The sequence below is a fragment of the Excalfactoria chinensis genome, chromosome 1 (assembly GCF_039878825.1).
Source record: "Excalfactoria chinensis isolate bCotChi1 chromosome 1, bCotChi1.hap2, whole genome shotgun sequence".
NCBI lineage: Eukaryota > Metazoa > Chordata > Aves > Galliformes > Phasianidae > Excalfactoria > Excalfactoria chinensis.
Genome location: NC_092825.1, coordinates 87,660,564 through 87,675,902, shown reverse-complemented (window position 1 = coordinate 87,675,902; position 15,339 = coordinate 87,660,564). Strand labels below are relative to the sequence as shown.

The window sequence follows — 15,339 nt, the reverse complement described above, 5'->3', positions numbered from 1 at the left end:
GGCTTCCTCCAAAGGCTACGTTCTCCTGTGAGTGTGGGAGCATGCACGGGGTGAGGGTGAAGCCAAAGAGGGAAGGCCAGCAGTCAACACTGTCAGCCAACTTATACAACCTCCCTGCTCCTCCTTCCAGCACAACTTCATGTACCAAAGTGGTATCACCACTGAATAGCATCACACAAAGTAAGTGCGTAAGTACAGAAAGGAAGCAGATATTTTTAAGCCTTGTCACACTAATGGATACAACAGAGCATTCAGTGGTCCTATTCACGCGTTCCTCTTCTGTCACACATCAGCACTTCCCGATTCTCTGAAATCTAATTCATGAAGAATCAAATGCAGAAGTAAACTTTAAATGTTGGACATTTTGCTAAGCATTTTTCCGCTAATTCTATGCACCTTGGTATACAGTTTAAACAGGAGTCATCCCCAGGAACAGCAATGTTGTGGAGGGAGCTGGTAAAGAAACAGCCAGAAGAAAAAGGCAAGAGAAGGGGCTCAGGTCACAACTCAGCATAAGAGAAATCCCTGTGGTGTAAAACAACCGTCCAATCAAATAACTCAAAGCCACCACAGGGCTTTTCCTAACCTATCATATCTAGGATTTTGCCTAGTCTCAATTTAAGTCATTCAAGCTGAGGAAAGTCATTCTTTAGAGCAGAGCAAGACAACCCCTCCCCCACCCAGTAGCAGTGCTGGGCCTGATGCACTCCAGGGCATGGTTGGTCCTTTGGGCTGCCAAGGCTCAGTTAAAACTCAGTTAAAACTTGCTGTCAGCCAGAACCCCTGGATCCCCCTCCATGGGGCTGCTCTCATCCCCCAGTCTGTATATAGAGCCAGGGTTGCCATGCCACAGGTGCCAAACCCAGAGCTTGCTCTTGTTGAACTCCATGCAGTTGGTGATTGTCCAACCCTTCATTCTGTCATTATCTCTCCGTAAGGCCTCTCTGCCTTGGAGGGAATTAATGATTCCTCTCACTTTAGTGCAGGTGGATGACCCCCAGCTAGGACCTTCAAATTAACCTGACAGCGACTGGGAGTTGAGTTGGTCATAAGACAAGCTGATGCTCACAGGCATGACACCCCTCCAAGTGTGCTACCCGGCCAACACACATACAGAAAAGACACAGATACAGCTGCCAGCAGACTGGAAAGAAAGCAGACTGCAAACACTGTCACGCTGCAGGTGGGGATCACAGTGCCAACACTGGCACACAGCTGAAAATGAAAATGTCACTTTACTTACATCAAGGAGCAAGAAGCCTGCCAGCTAGTCGCTCCTCATATCCACTGTTTGAGCCAAACCTTGCGTCCACAGCAGCTGACCACAATTGCTTCACTGACTTCTCCAGGCAGGACATACATATCTGTCTGCACACATTGCAAATTGCCAATAAGTCACCTACAAACCTAGTGCAGGGGTAGTAAAAATGAATTTGCAGGAATTTTTTTAACAGATATGACCGCTGCCCTCAGCTCATACAGAGAACATTACTGATTGTGCCAGGTGGGCACTGCAGTGCCTCACTCTCATGAAGCCACTGAACTTATTCCCTACTTATGTTCTTCCCTACAGAATTGCAGTTGCTTGAAACAGACTTCTTCTTTTTTTAAATTATTTTAATTTCTTAAAGGCACGTTAAGGTGGGATTTTAGAAGCACACTGAGGAGAATAGAAGGTGCCACAATGCACAGCTCACACTTGTCATTCAGTTTCCTTTTTGCCCCAGCCAGATGCTCATATAGACAGTTTGTGGAAGTATCTTGGAAAGAAGGATCTTGGAAAGAAGGAGGCAGATACTGCTGGGCTGGTCTCCTGTTCTCCGGAGTAAGAGGCTGAAACTAAGGCTGAAACCTGAAACCAAGTCGGTCATCCTCTGCTTTCCGGCTCAACTTACTGTAAGGAACCTGCTTTTAGAAGGGGGGGTGAACATGGACTTGATGATCTCCAGAGATCCCTCTCAACCTCTATGATTCTATGATTCAAAGGCACAACCTCTGCTGCCATCTCCAAAAGCTGCTTCAGCCAAATCTCTCTTGCCACTTTACAGTAATGCCCATTCATGATCCCACTTCTAGGCAAAAGTGCCTTTGTGCTGCCTTCCCCTCACACGCAGGCTGTGCTGGGAGTTGAGGCACTCACTTTCTTTCTCAGCCATTCTCCCTTAGACAGCACAGGGAGGTGAGAGCCACTCACTGACATAACCACAGGCAGCAACAAGCGAGGGTCACTGCCTTACCAGATGGAGAAACAGAGGCAGGAAGCGCATCACCATGCTTTGGGTGAAGGAAGTTCAGGGCCAGAAACACCCGCTGACACTAGCTGCCCAGTGAGCACATAGTGAGCTTGGGGTGATGCACCGCTGTCTCGTCATTGATCCCTGTGGCTGCAGCAAGCTCTCCTGGTTCCCAGCAGTCCTCATGTGGTGCTGCCAGCTGCTGTTTTGACAGCTGGTCACTGTTTGTTACTGTGTATTGTCATTTACTGGTCAGTGACAATGACACACACCTGGGGACTGATAATTAGGGTAAGCCCAGGAGTATTCCCCACTTAGGAAAATAACAGAAAACAGAGCTCTCGAAAGAATGATGGGCTGTTACAGATTGGCCCCACTCCAAAATGAACACGTACGAGAGCCCAAAAGACGCCACGGAAAGTTACCTATGAATCTATGGGGGAAAGAAAAGACTCTGAATATTCTGATGAATTGGAACTACCACCGTGTGCTTTTAATTTGCACCTTCTTCCAGCTCTTGGCCTGAAGGTCTTGTACAGAAATGTCCCACAGGGTCTCAGTTGGCATGCAGCCCGCAGCCTGCCCTTCACAGCCCCCCTCACTGGGTTCTTGACCCTGGGCTCAGGCATATTTTTTCTTAGTCAGAGAGAATTACCCTTTTTTCTTCCAGATGAACATGAAGGAAAATTCTGAGTCTAAGCGAGTACTAATCACAGTGTCCAACACGTGGCACGGTGAACTGCTCCAAGGTGGTACTTTCCAGAAGGCATATCCTGGCCATTGGTTCACCACAGCCTAAATTTTCATTAAAAAAAAAATACAGCAACAGCAGCAAAAAAACACCAAAAACCCAGCAACCCAGAAATGTGCAATATGGTGACTTTTTAACTCTTTGCATGGCTTCAAACCAAAAGGTTGCCCTTGCCAAATGGGTGCACCAGTGGCCATCTCCCAATGCCGCTGGGTGAATTAGGGCAATGCTGCCCTGCACTGTCCTGACTTGTATGTGCCTGATGGAGAGCTTTCCTCACGGTGTCCCACGGGACTCCTCTGGGGTCAATGCAAGCATTCAAGCTTGAGAATTGCTCCTCTCTCCACCCGATGCTCTCAGGCTCCTGATGACGGCTCCGGTTGGCAGCTGTGCAGCAAATAGCACTCACTAGCATTTTGGTGACGTATTTCAAACATCCTTAACTCCAAGGCATATTTTGGTTTCAGTTTCCAGGAGGCTGAAGGAAATGAAGTATCAGGAAATAATGGCAAAATCTAAAGATTTTGATATCACGGGCATCTTCTGTTAATGCAGAGGAGTTTTCCCATTTCCCTGGCCATATGGGGAACCCTGTGACTCTGCTCTTACTGCTGCAGCAGTAAGCCCTTCCTCACAGAGAGCCAGCCAAAAGCAGGAGGAGGTTTTCCCTCTCATAGGCCTAAACCATAGGAGACAAACCTCTGCTTTTAAGTGTCACAGCGACCCAAATAAATTCTAAGCTGCTCCGTATAAAATGGGCTGAAGCAGAAAAGGTCAGCAGGCACTGTTGGCTCTGCTGAGATACTGGCAACTCCTTTTCCCACTTCCTTTTCAGTTACTGTTTTCTGTACCAGAGGCTTCTAGATCTCCATGTTTGCACCAGGGTGCAGAGGAGCAGCAGAGAACGGATGCTAAGTATGAACCTGCTGGGTTGGATGCTCAGTGCAGCTCAGTGCAGCTCAGTGCTCTCAGCCACCTGAAATCCCCCAGGCCCAGCTCCAGCCGGTGCTCTTACTTGCCCCCAAATTCCCCAGGGACTCTGCTCTCGCCCAGTGCTGCACTCTTAATTGCACTGAAATCCCCCAAGGCTGCAGCTCAAAAACTACCAATACTTTCTCTCATAGGCATTGGGGATTTTTTTTTTCCACGTCTAAGAGCCGCTGGTACCTCCTTGCATGAATCAGGGCTCTGAAGTTGTGGTACACAGCACATGTGAGGGATCAACCACCGGTGAGGAGGCTCAGGCTCTGCACGTGGTGGCCTTAGCCACGCTCATTCCCGTTTCTTGCTCCTGTTTCTTGTGTCTTTTGCTTCTTTGCACGTTCAGTAACACGTGCACATTTGGCCATGCAGGTGCCACAAGGGCAAAAAACAAAGTGTAGATCATGCAGGAGATGGTGGTATCCAGATGCAAGGCAGCAGGACTGCTGACATAAGCCAAGGCAGGGATGAGTCCAGAGGAGGCCTAGCTCAGTGAGGGGCCATGCTGCCTGCGGCAGCTCTAGGCAGATACTGGAGGCTCACAGGGCTTGAAGGCCAAAGTGTGCTCACAGCCAGGAGGAGGCTGTGGGTCGGGCTAAAAGGGGTGTGTTTGTGCTTGGGAAACCAGTGCACAGCTTCAGTAGAAGCGTAGGGAGGAGGCTGAAAATGGTTTTGTAAAACAAAAGAATTCATTTCCACATGGTGACTTCATTTCCCAATTGACTGTTTGGCTCCCAAAGGTGCTCAGATAGGAAAGAATCCTGAAAAAGAAAGAAGCCCAGAAGAGGAAGCAGTGGCCAACACGGGAGCAGCCAGGCTGTGGGGTGTAAGCAGTGGAGCAGAGGGGCTGGGGGTCCGTGGGTGTGAAGCGTGTTGGGGTCAGCAAGGGCCAGTGCTTCCCTCAGCTGCCACCTTGCTGCTTGGGCAGCCTCTGCTTTCCTCTCCGCTTTGGGGCCGTGGGCACTGTGATTTCTTCCGCTCAAGGGCTCCTTCGCAGCCCCGCTGCAGCTGCTATGGCTGATAACATCCAGCTCTGTGCTACCAGCACAGGCCTCCCGCCCTCCTCCCCCCCATCTTGGGCTGGGCCGTCGCAGAGCAGTGACGCACACACTCGCTGCCGCCGCCACCATCCTTGAGGCCTTGTCAGCTGCCGAGAGATCTGCATTGGCCCGGAGAAGGGGCTGGTAACATCAGCTGGTACCCTGCCAGATGGTTGGGAGAGGCGGTGCAAGGTACCGGAATCCCGTGGCTACCATCCTGGCCCTGTAAGTAGCGGTGATGTGTAGCAGCAAAGCTCTCCCCCAGCAAAGTCTCACAGCGATGATTAATAATTCAGATGTTTGCCGCGTCTGTGGTTTTTCTTTCGGCATTTTTCCTGAGTCAAGTGATGAAGGGAGACTAATGGGTTCTTTAGCCATATCGAGGGCAGAAGTAAAAAGCAGCAGGCTTAAAGTGTTTTGGCCGGAAGGGAAATGTTGTTTACAATACCCACTCAGGTGCCTGACTGCCGATATCAACACACACTTCCATAGCCAGCTTCTGGGTATGGGCCAAGTGTTGATCAGAGCCCCTCTCTGCCCGGTTTGCCTTGCCCTATGTTGCTGGAGGGCAGACAGACTCACTCTGCATCTGTAAATGTGGGGCTCACTCTCAAGCTATCTTTGTGATATGAAAGACGCTGGGAGCCTGTTCTGATCTCCTGATTCCTGCGAGCTATCTTTGGCAAAAGTGTTGATAGGAGGTGTTTTATTATCTGCATGTTCACAGAATCATAGAGTGCCTTAGGTTGGAAGGGACATTAAAGATCTCCCAGCCCCAACCCCCTGCCATGGGCAGGGCTTCCCCCACCAGCTCAGGCTGCCCAGGGCCCCATCCAGCCCAGCCTTAAGCACCTCCAGGAACGGGGCATTCACAGCTTCTCTGGGCAGCCTGTGCCAATGCCTCTGAGTAAAGAATTTCTTCCTAACAACTAACCTAAATCTCCTTTATTTTAGTTTAAAGCCAGTTACCCTTGTCCTTTCACTACCAGATGATATTAAAAGTCAGACTCCTTCCCCTTGTAAGCTCCCTTCAAGCACTGGAAGTCTGCAATGAAGTCTGTGGAGCCTTCTCCAAGTTTAACAAACCCAGCTCCCTCAGCTTTCATAGGAGAGGTGCTCCAGCCCTCTGATCATCTTTGTGGCCTCCTCTGGGCCTACTCCAACAGCTCCACATCCTTCCTGTACCGGGGGGATCCAGTTTTGGACTCGGTACTCCAAATGGGACCTTAGAAGGGCAAAATAGAGTCCTTCCTTGCTGGTCTCACACAGACTTACCAACACATGCGTGCACATTGCACATGCCTGCCAATATCCACAGAGAAGGGTGTGCTTTGAAGGCATATATTCCCACAGGTTTAGTAGTTGAACTAAACTGAGAAATAATTTTATTTTTTTTTAATATCCTTTTTTTTTAATTTTTTAATTTTTTCCCTTTTCTTCATAGTGCTTTCTTCATTGAAGTAGTCCTCGGGCAAAAACTGTGTCCTAAATCAATGGAAAACTATGTGGCGTCAATGGTGTTGAGTGCGCTGGGGGACACGCTGGGCTATTACAATGCAAAATGGGAGTTCCTGAAAAGTGGCCCAGCCATCCACAGGGAGCTGGCAGCCATGGGGGGACTTGGCAACTTCAGCATCAAAGGCTGGAGGGTCAGCGATGACACAGTGATGCACCTGGCCACGGCCGAAGCCCTGGTAGCTGCTGGGAAGAATCCAGATTTAACGCATCTCTATTCCCTGATTGCAAAGAACTACAAGGAGTGCATGAATGACATGGATGACAGAGCTCCAGGTTACTTCTCCATTGTGTTGCCATGGCAGGACTGCCCTCTGCCTCCTCTCCTTGTGGCTAACATCTCTCACTTTCCTGCAGCTTGGAGCCAAGGCCAGCCCTGCTTCTTACCTCGAGGCTCTGCTTTTGTCTGTTGATTTCACTGGTTGTATTGCATGCACAGACAAAAGTTTTCTACACTCACTACCAGTTTCAGGATGAAATGAGGGAATAGGAAAAAGGCAGGCTGAAGTGGTTTGGGCTTCTCAGAACTAGATAAGAGAAGACAACATTTTGCCCATATTTACAAGACATTCTTACAGGTGTTTGAGGCCTGGTCTTGAGCTCAGGGGAGGAATGCTAGGTTTTGCACTGGGAATATGTATTTTCCTACACTCTTGAAGGAAGAACATGATTCCAGCCATGTAGAACAAGCCATCTTAAAGCAGCACATGTAAACAGAGAGTTAATATAGAATTTCTGGTAATAAATGCTATACACTGCACATAAAATATATTTTAATGTGCAGAAATCCTTGCTTGGAATAATTAAGTTTATTAAGCCCAAGACCCAATTTTGGCTAGTTCTGCATGTCCATTTTCTGCAGCTGAACAGTCAGATCACAATTATCTTTTCTGAGCCATGTAGCTCCAGGTTCTGTTTCTGCATGTAAACTCAGTGTTCCACGCTCAGCCCACAATCAGCAGGGATGTAGGGGGTGCAGCAGCTTGGGGAAGGATAAGTGGGCAGGCTGCAGTGGCCAAGCTGCATGCAATATATTCCTATCATTCCTGGTTCACCCAGGCCTGCTGACCAACCCTGTCTTATTCTGTGCAGATGGTCCAGCTTAATCCAGATACTTGGATCAAATATGAACAATTGCGTCTGGGCTACTTTTGGCTACTTCAGCATCACAAACTGTCTAGGGACAATCAAATGCTGCGATGTAATGCAGAGTTCATACAGTGAAAAGAAATAGGTTGCAGACTTGCCTATTGGTAAAGCCCCAGATATATCAGGAATGTTCTGGCTTGACATTAAAGATATTTTCCTGGGAAGATACCTTGCATTATTCTTTTAGGGTCACTGAGCATAGTGTGACAGAGCTGTGCATTTCTATGGTAAGCCAGATAAGAAATTCAAGCAGGAATTTACTCTGCATGCCTTTTTGTGGCCACTTCCAACCCTCTTGTAAAGGATGCAAATATCAGCGTTCTGCATGATGGATAATCTCTGTTGTCAGAGTAGCTTAATGAATAAAAGATTTAAGAGGGGGTTATGATGCTTGTCAGGATAGCAGCCATCAGCAGGTTAAAATTTCAACACAATCACTGCTGTTTTGGCAGAGGAATGTCTTGTAGGTCCCCTAGCTGATGGGCTCTGCCAAGATGGAGCAACCACAGCTGGCAGTGAGGCAACAACTGGAAGCTAATTCTGCCTCTGCTATCTAAGCTTGGTAACTAAAACCTAAGCTGAAAATAGTCTAAAACTGAAATGCTAGTGATTAATGGTTGATAGCATGCCTGCTGCAGTCCTTAGGTGGGTAACTGCGCCCATGCGTTGTTCTCACATGGAAATGAAAGATTTCAAAATAAATTAGCTATGGCAACTAATTGGAGTGACAAGAAAAGGTCAGGTTAGCTGACTAAATAAAGACGTGCAGCTGTGGGAACTGCATCCATGGACACTGACATCAAAATGTTTTGGAGTGGAAAGAAAGTAATGTGGAAAAAATGGAAGCCTGTTGAAAATACTCTTTAAATAGTACTCAGGAGTGCTCCTGCTGCAACCACAGGGAAGGAGTTGGGCTGGTCTTGGCCTCTGAAAGCTGAAATCTGACACCAAGCTGTTTAATGCTTACTAACATACTACTAAAGGGAATGCCTAATTCATATCCTGAAAAGCTGTCAGCAGTCCAGGGTCTCCATGATGTAATGGTAAGTCCTAACAATAGAAGTTGCCTGTCAGTAACTTCTTATGGCAATTCATAATAGATTATAACTGAGAGTATAACCTGAGATGATGCTTTTCTGGGCAAATTGAATACTCACTGGGGAATTGCAGCTTTTAAGGTTGAGAATGGAAATTTGCTGGTGCAATTTTCACCCAATAGAGAGGAGATTCCCCCAGAATATGGGGGGAAAGTCACACTGCTCACCCACGCAAGGGAATCCAGATCTGAAAACCAAAACCTATGATAATAAAGGGATTCCCACAACTTTATTAGTCATCAGACAGTCACAGCAGAGACAAAGGCCATATATCTCATTGTCTTAATTCAAAGCCTAATTAATCCCTACCTCCATTATGGCTTTTGTGACAGGCCACAGCCCTGATTGTATTTTTTTCATCATATAACTACATGGCCTGCACAACTGTCCAGTAAACCCTCTTCAAAACTGTTGCCTTTCATTCTGTTTCCAAGTCCTCTACCTATGGCTACGTGGTTGTTTTAACCCACCTTTGTTATATGGACTGACAATTCCCAAGCAACCATTACTATCTGCATTCATGTGAGAGTCTAGATAAATGAAATGAAAGCCTATTGTGGCTCTGGGCAGTGCGACTGGTTGGTGACCCTAGATCATTATGTCCTTTTCAACCTCGGCCATTCTATGATTCTGTGATATTGTTCCATTCCAGAAATACCATCTAGTTGTACATGCAACATTCGCAGTCCATCTTTCTTCATACACTTGTTGCTTCTTGGAACAGTCCCCTCCTCAGGTCACTTTTTGGTTATTGGTAGTGAAAGCAATGCCTAACCAGGATTTGGTAGGCTTCCTGAGTTTCTGGTTTCAGAGACTCCTACAGCAGTTCCTCCAAAATCTGGTTCTCAGAAGGCCCAAGAGTGTGATTTCAGTTTAGTCTCCCATCATCAGTTTTCCAATGGCTTAACATTTTAACTGTTTAAAAGCATAGTAATTTACAGTGCTCTCGGGAGCCCTAGCTGTTGCACACTGCTTTGTTCTACTTTCTTCTTTTCATTTGAAGGTTATTAGTAGTAATGTCCTAAAGTAATACGTATATTGTGCAAGCAACTGTCTTCTTGTTGTTGCAAAACAGCTTAAGCTTTGTCATCTTCCTCATTTTCCTTTCAATTGCAGCTAATAAAAGAACAGTCTCGCTTCTTCTCGAGCACCGTTTTGTTGCCTGCTCTCAACCTGCCCAGATGTGTCCTGACAAACTGTTTCTCTTGCAGTTCCAATGGGATTGCAAAAAATCTTTCTCCTTTTGTTGGCCAGATTTTGATTTTAAACTGCCCTGGTTCCTTTGCTCTCTCTCCCCACCAAGAGTTCCACCTAACTAAGGGCACATAGGATGATTGGCACAGCTTTTTTATCATGGTTTTGTCCAATAGAATCTTTTGGAGGTCTTCTTACAGTTGTATAAACTTCCGTAGTATATTTAGATTTGAAAAATGCTTCCATTTCCAGTTAACCCTAACAAAGTTGGCAATGATACTGATATCACTCTTTACAGTTGATGCATAGCACCCAGCACTGAACTAATCCATTCCATTGAAAGCTTACTTAGAGGCTCGAATGCATGCCTACTTTTGAGACATCACACTGTAAATCACCAGCAGGAAGAGTCACAGAATCACAGAATGGTTTGGGTTGGAAGAGACCTTAAGCTCACGCAGCTCCAACCCCCTGCCGTGGGCAGGTTTATCACCCAGTGGATCAGATGCCCAGGGCCCCATCCAACCCAGCCTTGAAGGATGCATCAAGAACATTTGTGCAGAGCTAGGGTTTGAGTGGCCCAGCAAAAGCAGCAGGGCTCATCTACTGGGCAGTGTGTATCATGCAAGAGGCTGGCGTGTAGGCACACTATGGCTGATGAAATTGCAGCACAGGTTTGGGCCTGGGTCATGCTGTGGGGAATTCATGAGAATGAAAGTAGCCTGACAGCGTGGGCTGCGCTGATCGGCAACCTGTTTTTTTTCCTATGGGGAACCCTTGCATAGGGTGTTCCCGTTCTCAAAGTTCATTTCAGTTGACAGGCTGGGCAAACAGTCTGAAAGCAACAGGGTGAAGCTGCATTTTCAGTTTGAGACAACCATGCAGAGCGAGCGAGCACAGAGAGCTGCATCCCACACCGATCTAATATTCCCGTAATGTAGCAGCTCTGTCAGAAGAGAAGGATGCTACAGACACTCAGATCAGGACCGTGAAATCATCCATGTGACCTTATCCCTGGCAGCAGCCAACCATGATTTATTGCTAGCTGGGAGGCGATCTTAGAGCTGTGCTTGGATTTGGACATATTTTGATTACAAGGGAGCTGTAAAATAGACTGCCATATACCAAGTCGTAGTGCCAAGCTTATGTGTGCAAGAAAAGAAGCAAACTGTTCTGTAGAGTATATAGTGCAGTGTCTCACTGTGGTTGGCAACGTCCCAGGCCATGGAGGTCAAACTGCACCAGAGAGAGCAGAATTGCCTGGCAGTGTGAAGTTTCTTGAGCAAGCTACTTCCTTGCTACTCTCTCCCACTTAGCTTGGCTTTCTGAGTGAGCACCAGGAACAAAATGGGGAGAGAAGCCTAGCGTTCTAAATCCAGCTTTGCTGTTGTCTAACATACCAAAATAGCTAAACGAAGTTACCTGAAATCCGCCCAAGACTTTATTCTGTGCTGGAGGAGAAATATTTCAGAACTGTCCAGAAGAGAAAACTAGGTTAAAAAAGGCAAGGCAAAAGAGAATCAAAAATAATGTGATGTTTAAAACTCCTTTGCCCTTCCTTCCACACAAGCCAACTGCTTAGCACTCCCAACTTGTTTCATGGCTGAAGAAAGTGGCTGCACAGTGAAATCTGGACGTGTTTGGGCAGGTGGCTTTACCCATAGATGTGTTGGGCTAACTAATATGCTACCAAATATGCAGCACGGGAAGAAGCAGAGTCATTGCTTTGAAAAGCGAACAGCAGAAATAAGAAAGGGATGGGAGTGGGCAGAGAGAAGTCAGTGTTTGCCATCCCACCTGAGGAGAAGCAGAGCTGGGCTGGGGTTGGGCATCTGCATGGAGCAGGTGAGCTGAGGAGCAGGGACGAAGAGTTCACAGGCTTGAATAGTGTGGGGAATGGAGCATTTAAAAATTAGAAAGGAATTGAACTGTTAAATGGCGGCTGGCCTAGATGATCTCCAGAGATCACTTCCAACGCCTACTATTCTGTGAAATACTTTGCATAACAAAACTGTGGCTCTGATTACCATGGGATATTAAAAACGCCTGCAAACACTCATGGACTCAAGCTGGGGAGAACAGTTCAGGGTGGGTTTGTCCATGGGGGTATGTACGGTACGTGTGGCCCTTTGGGTCTGAGCTCTGACCCACTCAGGCTCCTCTGCATGATTTTTGATCTGATGTAGTGCAGTTGCATTCTTCAGCTGATTTAGGAGAAATATGGCAAAGCCGGATCGCAACCTTATTGCGATGAGGCAAGTACTTAATTTATCACTTTCTGACAAAGCCAAACTGCAGCAAGGGAGATCTGGGTTTCTTGCAGAGAACATTTCCTAGTGGTACTGGGAAGGATTCCTGGGTGGCCTGGTGGCTCTGTGTCATTAATGGATCCCATCAGGAAAAAAGGAGAGGTACTCGTTCTTGCAGTGGGTTGGGATCGATGTGATCTGATGGCCCTCCCAATATCCCTTCTGTTTATGTCCATCTAGGTGTCTAGATCCGTGTGTGCCTAAGATGCCTAGTGTACACAGTGTGTGCGCCTCATAGATGCTATCAAGAAACATGAAATACAAATATTAACAGTTACACACATAAATCAGCAGGGGATTGTTTTTTACACCCCTGGGCTTTTTAATTATTTTCACAAACCAGAATGATTGGCTTTCCTTGGGAATGAATACCCAAGGTACGCTGGCAATTTCAGGCAGGAGACAGCAGCTGTTTCTTCAGGGAAGCCTTACACTGAGTAATGGTCCCTGGGAAACCCCCCTGCATGTAGCACTGGCAACGCTGTGCTCCAGAGGGGTGCATTACCAGCACTGGCTCTTTCTCCCTGCCCAGGTGGAACATGTATGGACAACGCACTGAATCTGGACCCGGGAAGACCAGAGACCTGGAAAGCTCCCTTCAGCTCCAGAGCGGGTGGCTGTGGGGCTGCCATGCGCTCCATGTGCATTGGGCTGCGTTTCCACCGTGCTGCCGAGCTGGACACGTTGGTGAAAGTCAGTATTGAGAGCGGCCGGATGACCCACCACAACCCTACTGGCTACCTGGGCTCTCTGGCCTCTGCCCTCTTCACGGCGCTTGCGGTGAATGGCGTGCCGCCCCAGGCCTGGGGGAAGAAGCTGCTGGATGTGCTGCCGAGTGCCAAGGCCTACGTGCGTGGCGCTGGTTCCTTCGTGGAGGAGAACATGAAGCACTGGTGAGTTGCTGGGATGGGGTCTGTGGGGAGCAAACCTAGAGTACAGGAGGGTGAGCTCTGTTCATACCTAAGCTTGAGGAGTCATGTTGTGGTAGACCTGCCATGGGATGCAGTTGGCTTAGAAAGTCTCAAGGGAAAAATGCATCTAACATACAAATGGCAGGTTTAGTGTCATGTAGTGTTTTTTGGACCCGACATGATGCAACCAGGCTTTTCACCTCAGCCATGATGTGATGAAAGATGAGAAGCAGGGCTGGGGAACAGAACCAGGCATGGGGTTGAGCTCAGTCTGAAAGTGGTAACCAAATGGGGACGTGCACCCAGTGTGGAGCTGCAGAGAGGCACTCTGAACCTTATGGATGACTCAGTTCTCGGTCTGAGCCTTTGAATCCTTTGAGGTGACAGTGGCAGGTGCTGGGTTGCCTTCAGCCATGTGGCTGGAGAGAGGGGAAATCTCAGTGCCTCTTACTGTAAATCCTGTCCCTTCCAACAACAGGGGATGTCACCTGCCATGATGCTGAGCTTCCGCTCCGGGCTTTTTTGGTGGCATGTTTTCAGGCAGCCAGTCTGTATGATTTGACAGCAGGACTCCTCTTACCCTAGGTTCAGGTTGGGAATTAAGAAACATCTCAGAAAGAGCAGTGAGGCAGTGGCACAGGTAACCCGGGGACGTGGGAGAGTCACTGTCCCTGGAAGTGTTCGAGAACCGTGTTGGTGTGGCACTGAGGGACATGGTTAGTGGGCATGGTGTGGATGGGCTGGTGGTTGGACTGGGTGATTTAGTGCTCTTTTCCAACTGTAATGATTCTGTGATTCTAGGTCTTATTTTGAAGAGCAATGGAAAGCGTACCTGAAAAAGAGAGGCATTTTGGACGGGATCTCGCCACCCACCTTCCCCTCCAAGTACGGTGTGGAAGAGAGGGATTCTTTTTACACCTCCCTCAGCTACAGCGGCTGGGGGGGCAGCAGTGGGCATGATGCCCCCATGATTGCCTACGATGCACTGCTGGGTGCAGGGGGCTCCTGGACAGAGTTGGCTCACCGTGCTTTCTTCCACGGGGGAGACAGTGACTCTACCGCTGCCATTGCAGCTTGCTGGTGGGGGGCCATGCACGGCTTCCGTGGCATTGCTGCCTCCCTCTATGCCAACCTGGAGTACAGGGAGCGTCTGGAGCAGGTGGCCAAGGAGCTGTACCGTATTTCCCAGGCTTAATGGACTTGAGGGTAGGCCAGGGTGATGCCTGCATTTTCTGTCAGCATGTTCGCTTCAGCAGGGAGACCATTTGAGGGCTCGGTGATGGTTTGATGGGAGCATACAGCAGCATACCCAACCTGCAGGCAGCTGAGCTGAGACTTCCCTCCTTCTCTGCATAGTGACTGAGTCTCAAGCGGAGGAGGAGCACACACTGTAGCGCTGCCAGCAATGCTCCAGCAGCTGGACAGGCAGCAAAATGCACAAAAGCTGCCCTAAAACAGGGTCCTGCCACACTAAGCATGCCAGAGAGGGTCAGAGATTCTCACACCTGACTACAGGGCTGGCAGAGATGCCTTGCAGTAAACCAGCAATGGCTAATACAAGCTCATCACCTTGTACTGTACTGTCAATGAGAATTGCCACCAGCTCTAAAAGCTCTCCTCCTCTGCACAGCAATTACAACAGATATTGCTCCAGACAGCCTGCTAGGGGAGGGAGCAAACAGCCAGTTGCCTCAGGAACAAGAAAGCTTTCGTGTGTGATTATGTTAGCAGACTGCTTTGTTTTGTATGTGTGTAGAAAGAAACAAAAACTCTGGCTGCTGCAAGTGCACTGTGCAGCTTCATGGCACTTTTGCTCTGTGTGAAGGAATATATCACACTCCATGCTTCAGTTAACAAGGGACATAAGCCCTACTGACCACACCTGTATGGAAGATAAGGGTGGGTATAAAGAGAACATTAGGAGGTTGCATTTTACATCAACTTCAGCAGCTTCTTAGTCAATTATACTTATCTGCTTACAGCAACGATTATTTCTGTTAATGGTTATTTGCTTACCATTTACCGTGGATTATTCTATTAAAAAATGTTTCTTCCAACCCAGACTGTTACACAGTAAAATACTCATTATTTCAAGAGCAATTTCAAAAACAGCGTGTCCCATTCAATACATCGCCCTGGGATGTCCGTGATGGGATGA

General features: G+C 47.9%; 2 protein-coding genes across 4 annotated transcripts in view; one reads left to right on the top strand and one right to left on the bottom strand.

The window, feature by feature from the left end:
• IGSF3 (immunoglobulin superfamily member 3) overlaps positions 1-15,339 on the bottom strand; it is a 181,689-nt gene that overhangs the window by 89,579 nt on the left and 76,771 nt on the right. The window lies entirely within an intron of this gene.
• Positions 5,074-15,244, top strand: ADPRH (ADP-ribosylarginine hydrolase). 3 transcript variants are annotated; one of them, XM_072330691.1, is made up of 4 exons: positions 5,074-5,231; positions 6,451-8,713; positions 12,803-13,163; positions 13,983-15,244. In XM_072330691.1, exons 3-4 carry the CDS (start codon positions 12,814-12,816, stop codon positions 14,374-14,376), a joined length of 744 nt encoding a protein of 247 aa, XP_072186792.1. In that variant the 5' UTR covers positions 5,074-5,231; positions 6,451-8,713; positions 12,803-12,813; the 3' UTR covers positions 14,377-15,244. The 3 variants fall into 3 exon arrangements, with proteins under 3 accessions (XP_072186792.1, XP_072186775.1, XP_072186782.1); XM_072330674.1 differs by having other exon boundaries at positions 5,077-5,231; positions 6,451-6,797; XM_072330681.1 differs by lacking the exon at positions 6,451-8,713 and having other exon boundaries at positions 5,080-5,231.

Bases quoted from the DNA above. Each gene is read 5' to 3' on its own strand.
- ADPRH (XM_072330674.1), top strand. From the start codon at position 5,176: ATGGTTGGGAGAGGCGGTGCAAGGTACCGGAATCCCGTGGCTACCATC. The intron at 5,232-6,450 runs GTAAGTAGCGGT...TTTTCTTCATAG, and splicing joins GTGGCTACCATCCTGGCCCT to TGCTTTCTTCATTGAAGTAG. The intron at 6,798-12,802 runs GTTACTTCTCCA...CTCCCTGCCCAG, and splicing joins CATGGATGACAGAGCTCCAG to GTGGAACATGTATGGACAAC.